General features: G+C 39.9%; 1 protein-coding gene across 5 annotated transcripts in view; it reads right to left on the bottom strand.

Annotated features, from left to right (window-relative positions):
- The window catches only part of ADAM12 (ADAM metallopeptidase domain 12), a 177,999-nt gene that overhangs the window by 125,425 nt on the left and 29,987 nt on the right, over positions 1-22,587 (bottom strand). For all 5 annotated transcript variants that reach the window (XM_053388910.1, XM_053388914.1, XM_053388911.1 and 2 more), the window contains one exon: positions 10,171-10,244. In XM_053388910.1, coding sequence (XP_053244885.1) covers positions 10,171-10,244 — 74 coding nt within the window. The remainder of the gene's footprint in view (positions 1-10,170; positions 10,245-22,587) is intronic.

Raw genomic sequence — 22,587 nt, 5'->3', positions numbered from 1 at the left:
GTGAAATTGCTGAAGTAGAACTTATCAGCATATGCAAATCACTTGCATTTCAACTTCATTAGAACCATGAGTTTCTTTTCTCACTCTAGCTATTAAATTAGTACAGTTGTACCTTGGTAGTCGAACACTCTAGTTGTCAAACAAAACGGCTCCCGAACATCGCAAACCTGGAAATGAGTGTTCTAGTTTGCGAACGTTTTTGGAAGCCGGATGTCCAACGCAGCTTCTGATTGGCTGTTGGAAGCTCCTGCAGCCAATCGGAAGCCACGCCTTGATTTTTGAACCATTTTGGGAGTCGAACGGACTCCCGGAAAATATTAAATTCGAGAACCAAGGTACCACTGCATAGCACAACTAGAAGGATATTATCTCCAATAATCCCCATTGCTGTGAATGGGTCATTGTATTTACGTTGTATGCATTTTAAGTCTAGACCAATTGCCCGTCTTATATTTCACACCCTTTTGGTTTCAGTGTTTAATTTCTCTTTAACTTATGTGTTTATATGTGTACGCATTGTAAACACACTTACATACAAACCTGCAAACTGAAGATAACATTTAATCGAGGTAAGGAAGTGGACTCTAGTTCATGAAAGCTTATGCCACAATAGATTTGTTAGCTTTTAAAACTGCACCAGATCCTTCTTGAATTTAAGCATATAGTTATCTCACACAAAATTTTTGATCAATTTGCAATGTAAAAGTTGCTCCAAAAGTTGTGACTTGACTAAGTTGTAAAAATAATGACAATTTCATAGCACAATGGAAAGTATGTGGAATACATTTTCTTTCTAGTCTTTGATAGCTGTTCAGCTGTAGAGCTGCAATATTTGCTGCCAATGATTTTCAAAGGATCTCTTCAAAGTGAATCTCCGGCTGAGGGGAGGGGGCACACGGAGCACAGGAAATATTGTTTCACTAAGCTTGACATTTACTGCAAAGAAAGAAATGTATGTACTGAATTTATGAGTCCCTATGATCCATCTATTAAACACTAGGTACTGCTTTTACAACTGGCCTTCATCAAGATTTTTCATCTTGTAGCCAAAGTGTCGTCTCTTCTAATGACTCATGATGAAGATTCATTCCAGTTAACTTAATTTCAGATGACTTTTGCTGTTCTTTTTAGCATGTTCTATCCATAGAAGGCTGGCTATTTGCTGTCCATATTCTTTATGTACACATCAGCTAATCAGTGCTGTCCAATAAATAATTGACATTGCGATTAAAGAAAGATATTTCTGTTTAAGATTACCCAAAGTTCTGCTACAAAACTGATAAGCTGATAATTTGTCATAGCATTTAGGCAGAACAAGCATGAGTTATGCTTCTTTTTGTCTGCAGATGTAAGCACTCTTTAATGCAAAGCTGTGTTCTAGAGTATGCATCTTACTTATTTTACAGAAGACTGAAATCTGTTTGCAGCAACTGTTACTATCCCACACTATTTACGTCACGTTAGAAACTGAGAATGAAAGAAAAAAGCAAAACAAATCCAAGCAATATTCCCAATAAATGTACTATTATGGATAGCTATTGAAGAAGAAAGCCAGACTCTACACATGGTTTCATGAATTATGTAAATTGCATGTGGTACTTACATTCTCCAAGACACAATTATAATTAGCACCCCTCCTGCATTCATAGTGTTAAGAACAAAGTACTGAGCTTTAGTAGAAGAGTTTACTCATTTGTATTGCTCCAGTGTTTTTCTGCTGTGTCAACACAAGAGAAAAACCACAAATCAACAGCTGTGGACAGGGACTGAATGTGTGTTGAGACAGGCAAAACCACTAACAGTACCTTGAGCTACACATCAAGGGGAGGGGGCGGGAGAGAGAGGGAAAGAAAGAAAGAAAGAAAGAAAGAAAGAAAGAAGAAAGAAAGAAATGGTCCTACCATTAGGTAAAGTGACACAGCTGCTTCAGGTGGAAGCTGCTGGGGGAATGGGGAGAGGTGGCAGGGTGTTGAAGGACAGGGCTACATGCGCCACAAGGCCAGCTCCCGAATAAGCTAGTCTATAGCCCTCACATGTCGTATTCAAGCAGGATTCTGTATATGTAAATCCAGCTGGCTTCTGTACATGAAAAGAGGGTGCTATCTTGTCCTTTGTTTCAGGTTTGTACTGTGCCTGAAATAGTTTAGGAGATAGGAAGCTGGGGAAGTGAAGCGAGAGAGAGGTGTACATGAGCAACAAAAGGAGGGAGGTGAAACTGCCAGCAAAATTCATATGGAGCAAAATTCTAGGCAGATTTGGAGGGTTCTCTGCAGGCAGCCTTCATATCTGAAAATAAAAGCACCTGCTTTCTCTAGATTATGGCCAAGCTCAAATAATATATCCTATGTCACTGTGGGGCAACTCACGCAGAACCCAATTGTCCTGAAGATGAGGGAAATTTGGAAAACCTTTGCAATAGGCCTTATCAGTGGATCCCGCATTGCTTACCTGTCTTCCTACTGAAAGGGAAGTTCACAGTTTAAAATTATACACATACCTATGTTTGAATAGGTGGGTGCCAAAAATTGGATCCCATGAAAGCAGATGGATCATCATTCTTCCTCCTCATTATAATGAGCTGCAAAATACTTTTTCCTAACTAATATTTAGAGGACATGCTAATCTTTCAGTATAAATTATATATTCACAGGGGGGAAAGCGGTACTACTTTAAAAGATTCTAATCAAATGCAGGTAAAGTTTGTTTACTATAGACCTGTAAAATTTCAAGGACAACACTGAATACTGAAAGAAGATAAATTAAGTAGTTGGTGTCTATCCCTGTCAAATTTGTTATCCTGGAAACATGATTCAGTCTCCTCCATAGTGCCTTCAGCAAGGGCTAAAGACTTTATTTTTAGAAAGAAAACACAAAAATCACCCTGAATGTGAGCCAAGGGTCTGTCACTTTGAGTATGGAGAAGGAGAGACATTTTAGAAGCCCTTGAACATACTGTCATCTATCCTGCTCTGGTTCAACAAAATTAGGCCCTAGAGACTATGTATCAAACTGAAAATAACTAACAAATAATTAATTAAGGGCAGGTTCAACCCTGCTTTCAAAAACATGTTTACAATTCTCTTTGCTATTTTAGAGTCACTATGGAGGACCTGTCAACCTTTTGCAGGGGAGCGGGGGGAGAAGAAGAGTGTGGAAATTAACTTAGTTTCTAACAATATGTGATAGTATATGGAAACCCAAGGCTTTGGCATTAAGCCCAGCTAACTTTCTGAAGAAACAGGAATGCAATCAAATGCGTTTTGGAAGACACCACAACCTGTGCTATACACCACTTTGAGACAAAAATTGTGAATGAAAACATACATTTAGCATTATGAGTTGAGGGGCTGAGGCTAGAATCTCCAAAAGAGAACCTGGTGGACCAGCCAAATCAGACCCTTTGTCAAGGTGCATAGTTAAGAACCCAACATCTGCATCTAAAAAGAGTGAGCTCCATCCTAAACGAGTGAGCTCCATTGCCTTGGGAACAAATGGGTGGATCTCCCCACACCCCACCTGGCTGATGGAGAGAAGAACAAGATGAGTAAGCTGGAAGCATGAAACACAGAGACATGTTTGCTGTGTGCTGGACTTTAGGGCTCCCCTGGAAACCTAAGGGGCAGCAAGGTCGATGGGTGTGCTAATGCTGTGAACCCCTGCATCCTACGGTCAGGTTGTATATATGGGTAAATAAACCCATATATCCTAAAGACACCACAGTCTCCACTGACCTCCATTTCAGGAAACTGAATCTGGGTATGTGCAAGAATCCCTGGAGTCTCTCACCACTTGGAGACTGGAGTAGCACATAAGGGATTCTAAGGGAGGAATACATCCCCATTTCAACATAAGGACACCTTCTTCTCTTTTGTTGCCAGTAATGCACTCCTATCCATATTACAATTTAGGGCAAAAGAGCTATGACAGTGGCCGACTCATCTCTTTAAATATAGGTCTGTCTTAGCTCAGTACAAGCAGAGGGTAGAGATCTAATGTAAAGAGCAAAAGAAATAAGCACATGAGTTTGCTGAATTTTCAATACCCTGCCTTCATATATTTTGGACTACAGCTCCCATCAGCCCCACCAAGGAGGTTTCTTGTGACAGGGCTGATGGGAGTTGTAGTCCAAAACATGAGGTCACCTCGGGTTGGCAAAGGCTGCTAGAGTCTATCCCCCAGATGCTTTGCTTCTAGCCAAGCTCACTTCAGATAGCAAAGAACAGGAGATGGAAAAGGCAAGTCAGATGATAAGACTGCAGAGTAATATGCCGCATGCACGTGAGGGGTCACCACATGCATTCCCATGCCTTGTGTTACTTAAATTGGACATCACCTTGGCACCCTAAATTGACATGTCAAACATATGCTGCTGAAACCCCATTCATGATGCAATGTTGCTTGTAGAGGGGGAAAGGGGTATGCAATGATTGTCATGGATGCTGAGAAGGGAACCTGGTTAGCATAGCTTTGCTGCTGGGAGTGCACAGGATCCTGACACTAACCTTATGCCAGCATAATTTGGCTGCCAACTTGCTCAAACCATGCTGTTTAAAAGATATCTGTCCAAGATCAATTTGTCTCCTATGTGGCGGAAGGAACACTACAATTAATGAGTTACTGACCTATATGAGGAAGAGGTTTTTCTTTCCTCGTTCATTTTCTATCCATAAATGATTATGTTACATTTGCTCTAGGTTCTTGTTAATATTGCATTCAGCACTGCATCCAGATAAGCTGAAGGTGAAAGGAAGCAAGCATCACTTGGCCAATTACCCTCTTGTATTCCCTTCAAAGTGATAGTAGAATAAAGTTATCAGGATACCTGGCATTCTGCTGTTGCAATTATAGATAGGAAGGGGTAATTTAAAGTGAGAATTTCTTTAATATGTTAATTGCATAAGCAAGCATATCTTCTCCTCTACTGCTTTCTCTACTTAATTAGCTGGTACAGCTTCATGCTGTGCTCCAGTGCTTGTTTTAGATACTTTCTATGAGACAATGGCTCATGTAGTTGTTCTTCAAAGTCACAAAAATGAGCTGCTTCTAATTATGCAGGCTGGGGGAAAAATATATCTTAATCCCCAAAATTTCTCTTTCATCCTAATGATGGGATTAAGCATATATGAATTGGCGTTTTGTTACGAATTCATTATAGTTCTCAGTGTCTGGAGCCCACACCAAAACAGAAGAAACTAAGCCAAAGGAGAGACAACAAGAGGAGACCAAACACAGTCATCATAAGAAGGGATGATAGATAGGGATTGAAGAGGAGCAACATAATTGTTTACAGTTTTTCCTAATGGCCCACAATGCAGACAAACATGTTAGTGTAACCTCTGAGCTGGTTTCTAGTTCATCAGACAGAAAGAGATTGGAGTTTACATTTTCCATTTACTAAACTATAAGCTTTGTGGTACGTGAAAGACACATTTAGGGCTTATCCACAACTCTTTCCAGGCAGAGGTCCATGCTTTAACGCTCTGTGTCCCCTAGCCTGGGTGTAGGCAAAAGAATTCTGAGAATGGAACTTACTTCATTAAAGCAAAACACGGACAGGAATAATGACACAAGCACTACCACAATGACTGTGAATGTGATTGACTGCGCTGCAATATGTTGGCATTGATGTAACAGCGGAGTGTAATTTTTGAAAAAGCAACTTTTATTTTAATTAAAGGGTAACTCCAGCTGTCAGCTTTCACTGAAACACTACACTGCAGCAGCTGGTTCTAGGACTGACAGGTGAAATAGCTCAGTCAGTGGTCCAAGGGATAATTTATAAACTTTAAAAACTACAGTATTGTTATGTACTGAAGTTCTCACCCTGGGCCAGCAGGGGGATACTGTAGATAGTTATGCATACAAACTATCCAATCACTGAATGTCACTTTCGATCCTTCATTTGCATAACTATCTACAGTATCCCCCTGCTGGCCCAGGGTGAGATCAATGGACATCAGAGCACAGCCAGATGCGGCCATCCTCTGAACTGAGCTGAATCACTGAACGTCACTTTCAATCCTTCATTTGCATAACTATCTACAGTATCCCCCTGCTGGCCCAGGGTGAGAACTTCAGTACATAACAAATATAGAAATAATTTATAACAGCCATATACTTCTGGGAGGTCCTGTTTCCCCACCATATAATTTCTGCTGTTTGTATTCTTTTAGTTATGTTTTGAGCCACTGATAATATTGTTGCATACCATCTAATCTCTGAGCAGTGCGAAATTGCAGCGCTTCCAGGTGCCTACTCAGAGTTCGGTTTCCTTGGAATCGAAAGGCTCAGGTTGTATATATGTGTAAATAAACCATATATCATAAAGACTCCAAAGTCTCCACTGTGCCTCATTCCAAAAGGAAGCCTGAAACCTGGTGTAAGTGCTTAGACCTCTTCTCCAGGAATCTCACAGCCTTCGCAGATTGGGGTGGCATGCAATAATATGTATATACTACTAATAAAAATATACTACTTTCATTTGTTCTGAAAGGGAAGCATTTTCAAAAGCCAGAAATAATTGAGGAAACAAACTTGGAGGGACTTTGATAGGCTGGTAGAATATGGTAACTTTAGGAGAAGTTAGGGCATGAATAAAATGATACCAGATACTGCAAGGTGCCTACCTGGCCCAGTAAAGGAACCTAATTCTTCCCTCTTCTGGAAAGCAACCACATTTTCTCTCTCTTTAGTTCCTATATTATGCACAGTCTATTATCCTGTATCAAGGAGAGACAGTGTGATACAGTGGCTAGAGTATCAGTTTTGGGACTGGTAGGAGATCTAGGTTCAAATTCCGACTTCAACCATGAAACTCACTGAGATGATCTTGGGTCAGTCACTTTTCTCTCAGTCTTACAACCACAGGGTTGTAAGGTTAAAAAGTCAGGGAGAGAACCATGCATGCTAACTTGAGCTCAGCTGGACAAAAGTGGGATAAAACAGTAAGAAATGAATAAATAAAATATATTTGCAAAAAAACTAAACATATACCATTATTCTGCTGGCAAGGACAACTTAAATACACAAAGAAAAACTACAACATTAGACAATGTTATGGCTATTATCACTTTGACCCACATACATACAACATTTATGAGGACAAAATTCTTGAAGCTTGCTTAATACTTGCCCATAAATTATTGTTGTACACAGTATAGTTAAGTAGAGAGATGGTTAGTCTGAGAAAGCAAATGTGTAAATGGTCACTGAAGTGCCAATTTTGAAAGGCTGTTGGCACTGCAAGTGCTTCTAACACATTTTTAATAGATTGCAAGTCTCTAGAATGCATCTATTTATTCTCATCATAATGTGGTGCTAAATTAAAATGTGTGATTAAAACCGACATTCTTCAGGAAGAGTTGTATCTGATGTTGCAAGAGAGGAATTCTGCTTGTGCAACCTCCCCCTCCTTCTCCCCCCCCCCGTGCTGCCCCAAATCTACTCTGGAGGATCCCAAACCCTCTGGAGCATATTTTAAACATATTGAGGAGAGGCTTTAGGGGAGAGGAGAGGAAGGAAAAGTTCTGTTGCCCAAGCAGATGTCTGCGGCATGAGTGGAACAACAACACTGGATACCACCCTTAGCCTTCTACACTTTTGCTACTAAAATCATTGCCTACTTTCAAAACTCCGTGATAGATTTGCTAATCAGGCCTCATTTGAATGAAATAACGTATCTGAACTGTGATCTGAAATACAATTCAATCAAAGTTTTCAGGAAAAGAGTTTTAATGCTATAAGCAGTGCTTTTTGTGATGTTATTCATTGGTATGAAGTCACCTCTTTAATTGCTGGCCATGGAAGCCATTTAGTGTTGGCACCCATGACACCATTACCAATATACAAGCACTGGCACCTTATTTTTATAGCACCCCCCCAAGCACTGGCTAAAAGTAGTTGTTTCAGTCAAATGGACACCATTACAAACACAGGTTTTTCGCCTCCATACTTCACATTTTTATATGTATACTCTAGGTGTGCCGCTTACAAATTTAACACACAAAATGAACCCAGTACAGTCATTTACTAAATCTACATACAGTAAGTATACCAGATTTTGAGCTCTGTAAGTTATTTATTATAACAACTCTCTAACAGAAGTCTTCCCTTATATACTGTCTGCCACAAAACAGAGGCACACACACCGTCCACTGACTAAGTGCCACAGCAGTTCTAACAGCAATGACTTCTCTTTGGGAGATATGAGGTAAGGATGAAACCTTAGTAGAGAGGACGTCTTCCCTGAATCCTTTCTCCTTTTGTTTTAGCTTATATGGTTATCTGTAATTCTTATAATATGTACAGGCTATTTCCTATTATCAAAAATATATTTGGAAGAAAATAATCATTGGGATTGGGATCTTGAGGCTTGCTAAATTAGGCTCTTAATCACATTCACCTTATCCCTCCCGAACACATAAAGGAGATACCACCAGGGAGTATATTTATCCGGATTCTACTTCTTTGGTTTTGCATGTGAAAGTTATACACATCCTATGCTTTAGCTCAGTTGCCTCACCCATACCACAGTTGTGTACCTAGTCGGACAGAAACCATCTACACAACCTCTGACTTCTTCTTATTCTATGTATATGTATGTATACAGTTATTACGTATTATGAGAATCAGGTTGAGAAGACTGAAACTAGCTGAGCAGCTATTCTACCTCAGAGTAAGGTATGAGACACACACACACCAATATTTCCTTACTGATAGGAACAGCACAGGATTTGTTGCCTAATCCAGTGCTCAGCAAATAGATGGTTGGTGTGCAACTCTAGGTGGAAACTAAGGAGACACATCCAAGTCCTTTGCCATGCTCTTTGCTGATTAGCAACCTGAAAGCTCAAGATCAATACACTGCTATTCTTGGGAGGAGCGAGGCTGTAGGAAACATTTTAGCTGAACAGCTTATTATATTTCCAGCAGTTTCCCCTCAGCATTTAGAAGGTCGGGTAGGGTTACTAGGTGGTTTTATCCACTAAAAAGAGAGTGACAAACCAACTGATGATTGTCATCACAGGAGCATGATGCCCACAGCACAGCAAGGACCAGGCAGTGTAGAAATAAACACAGGAGATTGGTATTTGGGTTGAAATCAGCCACAGTTTTACAGATTGATTACAGATGTAAGTAGGGTTTGGCCAGGCACTGGGTATGAATCTGGTATTAAGCAGCCTGCCTGCTGGTTGATAATTATGGTGGTGTCAACCCAGAGCTGAGGAGCTGCCCTTGACATGGACCAGGTGCATCAACTCCACTTGGGCCACTACTAGGAAAAGTGCTATGGCCCTTTGGCCCCCATATGGGCTCCCGGACAGAAACACCCTTCCTGAACCCCTTTAACAGAGTACCCAATCAAATAAGGATCCAACCTAATGCCTTATCTGCCAGAGCTGTGACCTGCAGACCAGCCAATTTGTCTGCACGGGGGGGAAATCCCCCTTGGCCCAGAATACAGTGACCAAAGAAACGATAGCAAGGACCTCACACAAGCCTGCCCACTCACCTTCAGCCAGGCCACCTCCAGCTTGGGTGGGTGCTGAATCTGCAGCTGGCCTCCAAAGTGGGTGAACTTAATGCAGCTATCCTCTTAAGTACTGGAAGGGAATGGGGCAGGTCAGCCTCTTCCCCTGTGACCATATTTGCCCCTTGGGCCAGGGCTTTTCCCTGTGGGCTAGGATGGCCAGAAGGAGAGGCTCTGGTCATCCCCTCAGGGCCACACATGAAAATGGCGGTCATTGGACCATGCCACAGCCATGCCACATGGCAAAAGCTGCTCCCCTGGAGGCCCAGGTGAGCAGGAACTGTCACTGGGCCACAGTCTATCAAAGTAAGCAATGAAAATGAAAGGAAGCAATAAAGAAATACCGTTTGTTTCAAGAAAACTGGGCTGCCTTTAACCATGTGAATAATAGTTACAAAGGGGTGGGGAATGAAGCAGGCTTAAAGCAATGTAGAAAGAGATATACGTAATTATACATGTATTTACCATCTTGTTTTGAACAAGAAAAAGCCTAGAAATATGGTTACATGAGGCTATTTTCTAAAGCTAGATAGCAGTCTGAGCTACAGTTCCTCATGCATTATGTAACCCATCAATTTTAACTTTGCAATCGACTCACTAACACTACTAGACTGCAAGGAATACAAATTAGAAGTACTTACTCATTTCTCTCCAGGATGATGACAAGTTGCTCACTTTCAGTTTGTATAAGAAGTTTCAGCACTGCTGGGTGAGTCTGAAAAATGAAATTGAAGACTAATTCTATTACTCCAAACAGAAAATGTAGGCGCCCCTGCTCTGTGACAGGTAAAAATGTGCAAGATTGGGACCCTTATTGTCAAGAAGATTGTGACAAGATCAGCAGGAAGATGGGGTTTAAGGTAAATTCAACAGCAAGGAAGCATTAGTAGGATTTTGCAAAAAAAAAAAAATTGTATTAAAACATTGGCTAGTATCTCAACAATCTTTCATTTTCTTTGACATCTATTTTTAATTTATGCTGCCAACTGCAAATATATTTAAACACATTTATTTTATTCATTTAGTACCTCAGATAAATTAAGGTGTGTGCTTGAACTGCAGATTGATAGAATAATAACAATATATTGCTACAGGCCTCAGTACCACTGATTGACAGTGTGCCCTTAAACTATTAGCAATAATTAACAGAAATCGTGCTCTGGCGGCACGGCGGCAGCAGGAGGCCCCATTAGCTAAAGTGGTACCTCAGGTTAAGAACAGTTTCAGGTTAAGAATGGACCTCGAGAACGAATTAAATTCTTAACCTGAGGTACCACTGTATATATGGACCACTGCTCTTGTTCAAATCCTTGTGCAATATTCAGCTAACAAGCCCTGCTATCGGAAGCCCCTGCAAGGACTTCTGCTAGCACACGGTCCACCTTTTCCTCCTCCAAATTAGCAGGGGGGAGGGTTCAGGAGGATCCTCCAGAACTGAACATGAGGGGAGAAAAAGACAGATCATTACATCAGGCAAACAAAAATGTTTGCGCTAACTAAGCAATCTGCTTAGCGCCAAGTTGAATTCCTCTCCATATGTTTGTAAACAGGGTCCCTAGATCAGGAATGGTATAGAATTCACATTTCAAGATGAAATACAGTCTTAATTTCCTGATCACCTCGTACTGGGGGTCTGGTAAGGGCATGATGTATAGAACAAAGACACAGGAGCAGAGGTACAGTATTTACCAGAAGATCCCCTGCTCAGGTCTCTCTCCTGTTAAGTTGTTTTGCCCAGCTTGTTTTGGTACATTACTCCAGTATGAATTGTACCACATGACACACAAAGGGCTTTCCCTACAGAAGCATGTAAGAAGCTGAATTTTTTTTTTATTTTTTTTTGCTGTTCTAGTTGTACTCTCCTTCTCCTCCTTGTGAGGTAATTGCATCACACATACATACTGGGATGGGCACAAAGAGCTTAGCCACCTAAGCATTTCCCATGACCTCTTTCTTTTCCCACAGGGAAACTGCCTAATGATACTCCCACAAGGACTGGGCTCCATGACAACTCCCCCCCCCCAGCATCAGTGCCCAGAGCAGGGAGGTCTTCTTTTTCCATATTTGCTTAAGTGCCTTCCCAAGGACTTGGGTGGGGGGTAGGACAGGCAGAGCAGGTTCTCTTAGGCCAGGGCTGGTCTGGGATCCCATGAAACCTTCAGTGGGAGTAAGTTTGGGGAGAACTGCTGAAGACGTGCAAAACTTCTCACAAACTCTCAGGAAAAGATTGCTACAACTTGGCAGAACCAGAACTTTCTCAGGAACACTATAAAGAATGCCTAGACTTAAACAAAGAAACAAACAAAAAAAAACAACTACGGTCACCAGCATCTGGTGTAATCTATTTCATGTCAATAGTAGAGATTCATAAATATCATTTTCATGCAAGAAAGCAGCTAGATTAAAATAAGGCGTTGGAATGAACTTTGCAATAACTGGATCCCTCTACCATACTAAATAAATGCTTCACCAGGCACTTGGGAGTCATTGATAGCCATGAATATTTAGAGGCAATGTTGATTACCACTTTAATATTAGGCAAATGGTTCCAAGACTTAGAAGAAATAAATACTATATAACTTGGAAAGAACAAAACAGAATTGCAACAGCTTAATGGATCCTTTCAGGTCTGAGACTCGCTCACTCATTTATTTACACAATTTATATACTACTTAATTACACTATTCTCTAAATGGTGTGCAGGAGACCCAAAACAATTAATCAAATATGAATTAACATTATAAAATCATTCTCTAAGTCTAAGACAAAACAACAACCATAAAATCAGAGTTCAGTTTAAAAGCTTGCTGGACTAAAAATGTCTCCAGGAAGTTCCAGAAGCTCATCAGGGACCAGGCTGAGCTCAACTGGCAGTTCCATAAAATTGGGTGCGGCTCCTGGTGGAGACAAGCCATGTATCTAACATGCACACTAACAGTGATTCCCCTCACAGACTTCAGTGAGTGAACAGGGATATTAGGGATCAGGCATCCTGACCCCAAGTTGTTAAGGGCCTTGTAAATGACCACAAGAGTCTTGAAACTGGTCCAACAGCATATGGGCAGGCAGGGCAATCTTTTGAGCACTAGGAATTACATGCTGGTGACAGTCTGTCCCCAATAAAAATCTAGCCACAGCATTTTCTACCAGCACATTGCAATTTTATTCCAGCAGGCTTTTAACTGAAATTTCATGCTATAGTTTTTTAACTGATGCTAACTTTTTGTACTGTGTATTTGTAAACTGATTGGAGATTAGTGTAGCTAAGTGATATATGAATTGTTTAAATAAATAATCAAGCATGGAGGTTACCAATGCACAGATCAATATGGCCAGACTGTCCCAATCTAAAAACAGCCCGATTACGATAGTTGGTATACCAGCTGTAGCTAGTAAAAGGCATTCCTAGCCACTAGGGCTACCTGAGTCTGCACTGACAAAGATGGATCCAGAAGCAGCCCCAAATTCTGATCTGTCCTTCCAGAAGGAATGCCTACCATTCTAGGGAAAGTGCATTGTGTGCTGTACTTCCCCAGAGAAAGTACATAGGGGGAAACATAAGACATGATCTTCTTAGTGGTGATGTACTGATTAGGGAACATCCTTCTCCCTGGAGGGACACAGGTGGCACTGTGGTCTAAACCACCAAGCCTCTTGGGTTTGCCGATCTTAAGGTCAGCAGTTCAAATTCATGTGATGGGGTGAGCTCCCATGGCTTTGTCCCAGCTCCAGCCAACCTAGCAGCTTGAAAGCATACCAGCGTGATTAGATAGATAGGTTCCACTGCGGTGGAAAGGTAAACAGTGTCCATGTGCTCTGCCACTTGTCATGGTGTTCCATGCGCCAGAAGCGGTTTCATCACGCTGGCCACATGACCTGGAAAAGCTGTCTGCAGACAAACACCAGCTCCCTCGCCCTAAAAGCAGAGGTGAGTGCCACACCGCATAGTCGAATTCAACTGGACTTCACTGTCTGGGGGTCCTTTACCTTTACCTTTTTACCTTCCCTCTGAGGTACAACTGGCACCAACATTACTGGCATTGCCAAAATACACCTGTTTGCCTCAGCTGTTGGATGTTAGTCCACTCCTGTTTGTTTGTTTGTTTGTTTGGTGGTTAAATGTTTTAATTCATATAATCATACCTGCTCTTATCTTTTATTTTAAATACTACTCTAACATGTTGTGGGACAATCCAGTTAATGACAGGTTAAAAAAAATCTCTTGATAAAAAAAAAATAAAAGATGCAAAATGAAGAGTATGGTTATTCATGAGTCCTCAAGAAATCTTCATTGTCAGGCAATTATTATTAGGTTCTATTTAAAAACCTGTATATATAATTACATACTCTCAATAGAGAAGGCAAACCATCTTTGATGACAGTACATTATTTTGAAGTATATTTACCTTTTCAGGTATTAGATGTGTTTCTACAAGCTCAGCAACAACAGAGGTCATTCTGAAGATCAAGAGCTTGAATATATATGCTGGTTTTAGAGGCACCACGTAAGTCATTGTGATCAGCCATTTCAAGCAGGGCAGCTTAGGAAGCTGGTTATCTGCTGTGTTTTAGAAGTGTGGCTAATTCCCCACTGCTGAAATTATTGTTGGAACAAAATGCAAAGGGGTTGGTATCATAAATTAAGAACTAATAAGCCACTTTTTAGTTGCAGCAGATGCTTATTACTGCCAGGCACTGAAAGAACTTCTGTATTACTATACTGGAATCTTGGTATCAAAAGGTCTGGCAAGTAGCACCTCTGCAAAAACTTATGAAAAACTTATGACTATAATGAAAATATTAAGGAGTTAAAGTAAATGAAAGGCTTTTAAAATAACCTGATGGTACTTGATTGACTACAACAATACAAGAGAAGGGGTAGGCCACCTTCCCCTGAGTGAGTATGCACATTTATGGACGTTGTAAATAAATATTCATATTAAATGTTTGATTATTTAATTTCTATACCACTTAATATATTTAAAATATCTCTAAGTGGTGTAGAAAAAAAAGAAAATATCAATGTAGCAGAGACATATGGATAAGAAATGCATTTGTATAGATTTATTACCTGTTTGTATATGTATTTTGCTTAAACTTATTTTTTTAAAAATAATAATTCAGCAGTGCCAAGTAGGTCTGCAGAAAATATTTCTATTTGCTTTTTGCAAAATGGGACAACCTCAGTTTTAAATATACATGCGCTAAACTAGGTTAAAATGCTGTGTTTTCTGCACAAATGTTACTTTATATATTCCGCATAGAACATGCAGAAGATTTTACATCTCTCCCAAGAGAGCTCAAGTAATGTTTGTTCATGCTTATTTTAGCCACAGATTACATAGGTTCCATTTGCGTATAATAGTAAGCCATAGTTAGAAACAAAGTGCCTCTCCCTCTCTCACACAGTTAGCATCAGACTAGGAAGGTTTAAATTCCTGCCCCCTTTCCCACTACCCACCCTTTCATGGACCTGCTGCTTAGAGGGGAAGGGTGAGTGGGCTGCAGTGGCTAGTTACACTTTTACAAACACAGCAACATTGATGGTGTTTATGCAATTTAGGTCACATCTTGTATGACACTAACAAAGTACAACTTCCCCATTAACTTCTAGGTGGCAATAGTTCACGAAAGATGTTCCTTCGATCTTTACAGGTTATTTCCTGCTATTTAAAGCTGCATGTCTTTTTTTCTTCTTCTACAGAGCTTTCCCCACAAAAACTCACTCTTTAAAGCTCAATCAAAGCAAACATCAATCCCCAGAAAACCTAAATTGATGTTTGCTCCAATTGAGCACTAAAAAGCGGGTTTTTGTGGTGAAAGCTACAGGGCAGAAAAAAGGGAGGAGCTTGGACATGGCACTTGAAAGCATGGACTTGTACCTGGAAAGAGAGGGGCAAAAGATAGGTGTTGATAAGCCCAAATTCTCAGTATCTTACCCTGATCAAGAAAAGAATGGCAGAGACACAGAAACAAATTTAGAAGGGTCTGAAGCTGGAAAGCAGTAACCGATTCAGCTATTTTTTGGAAAAAAAGAAGTCTGGGAATTGAGCAGTATGTGATTGTCTTGAGTAGAGTCCAAGCAACTGAAGCCTTGAGTTTAGCAACATCTTCTCCTTTAGGGACATATTTGTTATTGCAGCAACAAAGAATCCAGTTTCTTTTGACTAATTATTACCAACCTGGCAGAATGGGCATGCATCCACTATTAACTGGGAACTTACTTTTATGTTGTGAACCACCCTGTTATCTTCAGATGAAGGGCTGTGCACAAATTTAATAAATAAACAAAACAAAACAAAACCCACCCAACTGTATCATCTGCATCAGTGGGACACTAAAATGCAACTAAATTGTGTAACAAGTATAATTCAACGTGGATGTTTATTTCTGTGCATAACAGATCTGCACTAAACCAAGCAATGGATAGAGTAGAATCTGGTGGGCTCAGAGACATCAATCAGCCTTTTCTTGTAGGAAACAGGTTCCATACCCCTAAAACTGTGGCCTTTTCTTGCACCTTTTAAAGCTGTACTGTTTCCCTTTTTGAGACAAGCAACAAGAACTATACAGTGTATTCCAAATATGGATGAACCACAGATCTATAGCTAACATCTTTATGATCATGGCCATTTTATTTTCAGTCACTTAGGCTATTTATTAACAATCCCTAGCATGGATTTTGTCTTTTTCAGCAGGAGCACACATTGAGTGGAGGTTCAATTTAAGGTACTGGTATTAATCTTTAAAGTCCTAAATGGTTTGGGACCAGGATATTTGAATGACTAACCGCACCCATATGAATCTGTCAGATTTTTGAGATCAGCCTCTAAGGTCCTTTTCTCTGGTCAATTAGCATTAAAGACTTTCTTGTTTAAATCCACATTTGGGTAATTGCATCGTACTGGGCTTTAATTAATGTTTTTTTCTGCAGCTGCTAATTGTAATGTTCGATGTGTCTGTTCTTTAATAACTTGGCATTTTAGTATATTGTTATTTGTCAGTGATTGTGACGTGAGACATTTTGAGAGGGAAGATAAACTGAAAAGCTGGCAAAAAAACAATTAAAATTTTAAAAAATTGATCTATCCACCACAATCCCAAGTTTCTAGTTAGTTGCTGTTATTCCTTACAAAGTTCAGTTCTTAATTAGAAAGGGTTCTTATAGCCCTGTCTGTATTAATTCATTTGATTTCTTAAAATCTCAGCATCAGAAAAGCTGATTGGAACCAATTTGTACTGTGCCCTTGGAATAATAAGAACGAAATAATAAGGATTTGAAGAGATCATAGCTATCCAGATTCTAATCCAAGCTGAATTTATGTTGAAAGTCTTGAAGGGGTAATAACAGATAGGTTTCCTCCCTGAATGAACTCTCAAGGTCAGACAGCTTAATACATCATCAGTTGATTACTTGGCTTTTATTCACCTAATATTATTCTCTCCTTCTGGAATCTCACCCTTAACTCCAAGCCAGTTACTATGTTCTATTACACAGGTTTCATGCCAAGATCACTTAGCACAGATTTCAAGCTCTCTAAATATCTCTCTGTAAAATGTAACCAAGACAAATTTTTTTTTTTGCTAACTGTTAGACTTTTGCGTGAGGTAATGGAATTTAGGCCAAAGTAAAGAGCCAGCAGCTAACTTTATTTTCTTTTAAATTTCCATTGTCTTTCATGATCTTTTAAAGATAAATTGACTAAGTAGAAAAATAGATGAAGTATTGTTCAAAAAAAATGAAGGGAGACATTTCACCCCTGATCTCAGCATATATACTGAATAATGCAAAAAACATTTCAAGGCTGTATTTCCAAGGCACATTAATTATTTTTATGTGTGGTAAATGGTCGTCTACTAGAAATGTTGATTTTTGATAAATGTATTAGTAAATTAAAATACAGGCACATTCAGTTGGCTTAATAAGAGTAATGTAACTTTTTGAGTAATTGGAACAATTTCTATGCATTTCATGGACAAAATAAAAGCACCCTACAAGAGAAAACAATGGAGTCTTGTGAACATAAATTGTGAATATTTATTCATGTGTATTGTCTATTGCTTTAAAATAGTATAATGCATAAAAGTTTTTTGCCTTTTTTTAAAAAAAGAAGAAGACAGAGATACTGTTGATTTACATCAACACAAGTGAGAATTTCTTTCTTACAGTTTTCACATTTAAAATGGAAAATCCTAGATCAGGGTTATATGTAAACTTTATTGTAGAAAGAAGTTTCCAATCCACATTGGATAATATTCAGTGTCAAGTCATTCCCATTGAAAGCAATGTCCATTAATTAAGGCCAATAATTTGTTGGCTACAGCCTGTTGTTAACCATGAGACCAGGTTCAAACAACATAAGAAGCCAAATATTGGCTTAGTTCATCACTTGATGGCTGCAACATCATGCGATATTCTGCATATGCAAGACCACTAAGGCTGAGTCAAATTGGGGGGTGGGGGGTGGGGGGTGGGCACAATTTGCAACCTCCTTGTGAAATGCACTTTTTCAGTGATTTTTTCAACAGACACAAAAAGATGGACACAGGTATCTAAGCATACATTCAGATTCAAATGTTGCCCACAGCATATAACCAAGTAGCAACTGCTTTACAACCATGCTTCTGTTCGTCAGTTTTCTTCAGCCTTGTAACACTGTAGCTGAATCTGATCAACTATGTGATGTCATTTTTTACTACAGAAAAGAAAGTGTATTTAACAAAAAAAAGGGGAAGAAAAACTGCAACTGCAACTGAGGCAGTGAACTAGCATTATAGGAAGGTGTTGGACTTCCCCAAAGCTCATTTTTGCAGCAAGATGTCACACTGAATATACAACATTGACCTACAAACCACCACCCAAATACTGCCTATATCATTTTACAAGCCTTCAAATCCTTTTTCTGGATATACTTTGACTTGCAGCTGAATGCATTATGAAATACTGCATAATTTAGCTACATGTTTGAATAAGCACTTGGCTAGGCTAGCTGCTAGTTGTTATTTTTACCACTCAGTTATCCCATTTCAGCTGGGGATTGCCACATTTTTTCAGAGCCTTGCTTCAGCGAAAACGCTGGCCTACAAAAACTCAAATGTTCAGATATTTATCTTTTATTTCCACATCCCCTTCTTTACTTTTGCATTATGTATGCTGATAGCCACTGAAGCCCAGTATAAATATAACAAACATCTTGTCTATCAAGTTGTTATATAGCTCTGCATCTTTCACACACACACACATTACGGTAACAGCAGCTTTTCAAATGTTTCTCTAAGGCAGGCAAGAAATGCATTTGCCAATTCCCATCCACCTCCAATTGAACTTCCATTTTAAATGAAAATTAAAGCGGGATATTCAATTAGCCATCATTCTTCAAGGGTTTCAAAGTACATTTAAGGAAGGTTGGATAATGTTTAGAGAAGGGAAGTGGTTCATGGTTTCAGCTCTCCCCTTAATGTATTGATAAACCATTAAGATGAACATTATAAATGAAAACTGATTTGAGAAACACACACACATGAGAAGAAGACAGAAAAATAGGAATTGCTTCTCTAAAATGACTTTGTTTTGGAAATTTTTGCAATGCAACTTTCTTCCTTTGTCAAGACCTATCTGTGGTCTCAAATTCAATTAATTCATTAGGTTCCTTGAATTGTTCTATATTTCTCAATACATTATGAGCAGAAGAGCAAATGTTCAAGGAAGGAGGAAATGCTGCCCCATCTTATTTGCACACACACACACAATCCACTATATAGAGTTCTCTTTTAAAAAAAAGAAAATCAGAGGATGGAAATGAGTTGTCCTTGAGGCCTGGTGGAAAACCCTTTGCACACAAATTGTTTCAGTCTTTGTCCCTAAAGTTGTCATATCAGTTTCCAACATGCACTTTAGCTCCTGGGCAGCAGAGTTGCTGCTTGTCTCTCAGGGTAGGCAGCTATTCAGGGAGAGAATGGAAACTAGAATCTGCCATCTATTTTGTTGTACTTGAACTACAGGGGCTTCATACTGCCACTGGCTGTTCTTGCCACACTCTAATCTGTTTGCCTTGGAGTGGAGATGCAGAGAGCTGCCATCCCTTTCCACACACACACACACACACACACACACAGAGAGAGAGAGAGAGAGAGAGAGAGAGAGAGAGAGAGAGAGAGAGAGAGATCCTCAATGCTGTCAGTTTCCTGATATATCACACTTCAACCCTGCACATGGTTAATCGGAAGGAATAGAAAATGCCAAAAAAGAGCTTTACAGATACCAACTGTTTGCTGTCAATGTTTCCAAGAGACAAAATAAATATGGTTTCAGAGCCGAAAGGATGGCAGGGGTGGTCACCAAGATGGCACCTGTTTGTCCAAATGAATGGTCTCTGTCAGTGTTTTGTTTTTTTCTAGAAAAGAGGTGCCAGTATTCAGCACACAAGGGAAGGCTCTCGTATCCTGCCAGAGCATTGCACCTCCCTCACTAATCCGGGCAGAAGCTTCCTGGCCTTTGGGAAGGTGGTGCAAAGCTCCGAGTCTTTAGGGGAAGAGTGTGTGCACAGAGTTGCCGGTAATGTGTACCAGCGCGTACTGCCAGAAAAAAGCACTGGTCTCAGTACGTAACCCTCAAAATTATAAAACGCACAAGAGATCGTTTGGTCTTCCTGCTCAACTCCTGTTTACACCAGCTTGGCCTCTCTTAACTGAACACCTCCACCCCAACTGAAGCATTCCAACATTTCACTGGATGCTAGGATTGAGCATGCACCTTCTCTTCTTTTCAGAACAGAGTACAGATGCAAATATCTTCCCTCCTGAATACAAGTGCAGTGATGAAAGGTGTAGGTGCTTTTTTCCACCGATGAGAGTGGCTGATGGTGGGGTTGTGGGCTCCCATGTTAGGTGGTGGTCACATCTCTCTTTTTTGATCTTTTTACGTGGCTTTGACTTTGTGCTTTGCCACACACACACACACCACAGACTGCCATTTTGTGACTGTGTCCATGGCACACTGTCTAAATTCAAATGTGCCTACTGGAGGTTGGAGACCCTCGATATAAGGAAATGCAAAATAAGATTATCTTTCCTGAGCAAGTATAGTAGCTCCGTTGCAGTTCAAAACAATGAAATTCCCTGCTGCTATCTCTTGCATGATTGGGTTTGTTTGTGATGGCCTCCATCTGTACTGCAACTGCTCCTCAGCAGGAGGGTATTTTAAAATATATTATGGAATGCCCAAGTATTGACTCTAGATGGTTCTATTACATTCAGTTGTAGCAGACATTGTTAGACATTCATTGGTAGCACATCATTCAAAACACATGTAAGTGTACATAGCATGCAAATTCAGGATGACCAAATAATGATTTCTGTCCTGCAGAAACACCAGCGACTTAAGCATTTTATTTCTTATCAGAAAAAGTAGCATCTCTAAATGGCACTTATGAAGCAGCACCTGATTGGCTCCGGTGTCACAAGGGGCCTGTGAGGTCAAAGCCTCTCTGGCTTCCATTTGTGTGGCCACACACAGGAATTGTGCAGCCCAGTTGGGGAAATCCCAGGGAAGCAATAAGACTCAAGTATTTGGATTTGGACGCGGGTGGTGCTGTGGTCTAAACCACAGAGCCTAGGGCTTGCTGATCAGAAGGTCAGTGGTTCAAATTGGACTGGACCTAACGGTCAGGGGTCCCTTTACCTTTTTATTTGGATTGAAATAGGCAACAATTTTTTTGATTGCACCACATTGTGTCTGCAAACCGGCGTACCCCAAGAATTTTCATGTAAGTGGCCTTGGCTTAGCTGCAGTGTCATGGAGAAGCTGTGTAGCCTTGAGGCAGGTTACTGAGGGCAAAAAAAACTTGGAATCCAGATAATTTTAATTCTAGGAGTAAAAACAAGATATAAAAGCACTGCATAGAAACCTAGGATTTGCAAAATTATCATTTTGATGTCCAAATTTGCTAAGCAGTTTTAGAGCCTTTTAGGAAAACTGAAGCATATGGTATTTGTAGCTTCTGATGATATGTAATTATAAATGAGCTTCATTTAGCAGAAAAGGGAAAATGGGCCAAACACATTGGCATCCTTCAGTTTCATACTAAGAAGTTGTGCTTTATAGGTTACGCCAGAGACACAAAACAGCATTTAGTGAAAATATCCAAAACATTCACTACCTATCACATACTATTTCCCACTACTTCAAGGCCACACAAGTTTGCTGTTCGCCACAGCTCCAACAAAACCAAGATGCAGACAGCAACATGCTGCAGATTTCCCAGCAAACAAGCTCAGGGACGGAATACCTCTCCAAGTGAGCATTTCAAATTAAACCCAAATAAGAAGCCCTCCATGTCTCGGCTCACTGCTAATTGAAAATAAAACAGTTAAGCAACATAGTCTGTGTGATCTACCAGAAGGATTTTATAGCCCAGATGTCCCAAAATGTGTTTTGAATTACCTCTTGCTCATTGTAAACAGTTAAATCGTCATTGTAGAATTTTGTATATTTATGAGGCAGCATATTACAAGTCTTTTTACCTCCCGAAGAGCTTTTGAAGTTTGGATTTGTTTTGCCATCAGGCAAGTGATACAAATAATGGATGTGCATTTTATTGTTACATGCAAATTATTTTTCTCTTACAGTTCTAGACGTAAATCAAGATGTACTTGCAAAGCAAATTTCAAACTCTTTCCAGTGATTAAATATGACCTAAGTCTTGTTCATTATAGTGGTATAGGTGGTCCAGCATAAGAGAATACTGGAGGGGGGAAAGCCATGCAATAATGCCATGTAGACAGAGGATTCACTCTACCCCCCATGCCCCAATATCAATAGCTTAAAAGATTTTGTAGATTCTGCTCCCAAAGGTTTAGAGAAATAAATCTTTACAGCATTCATGCCTTAATCTCATAGTACACACCGTATATCCTTCCCAGGCACTATTTCATTCCTATAATTCACAGAACCATGTTTTCATGCAATGATTGCAACTGATCATATGGTAGCCTGGAACTCAGGACCATCCAATAAAGCTGAATTTTGGAAGATCCAGGGCAGATAAAAGAAAGTACTT

Source organism: Podarcis raffonei, chromosome 5 (genome assembly GCF_027172205.1).
Source record: "Podarcis raffonei isolate rPodRaf1 chromosome 5, rPodRaf1.pri, whole genome shotgun sequence".
Lineage (NCBI taxonomy): Eukaryota > Metazoa > Chordata > Lepidosauria > Squamata > Lacertidae > Podarcis > Podarcis raffonei.
This window is presented reverse-complemented; position numbering and strand designations above follow the sequence as displayed.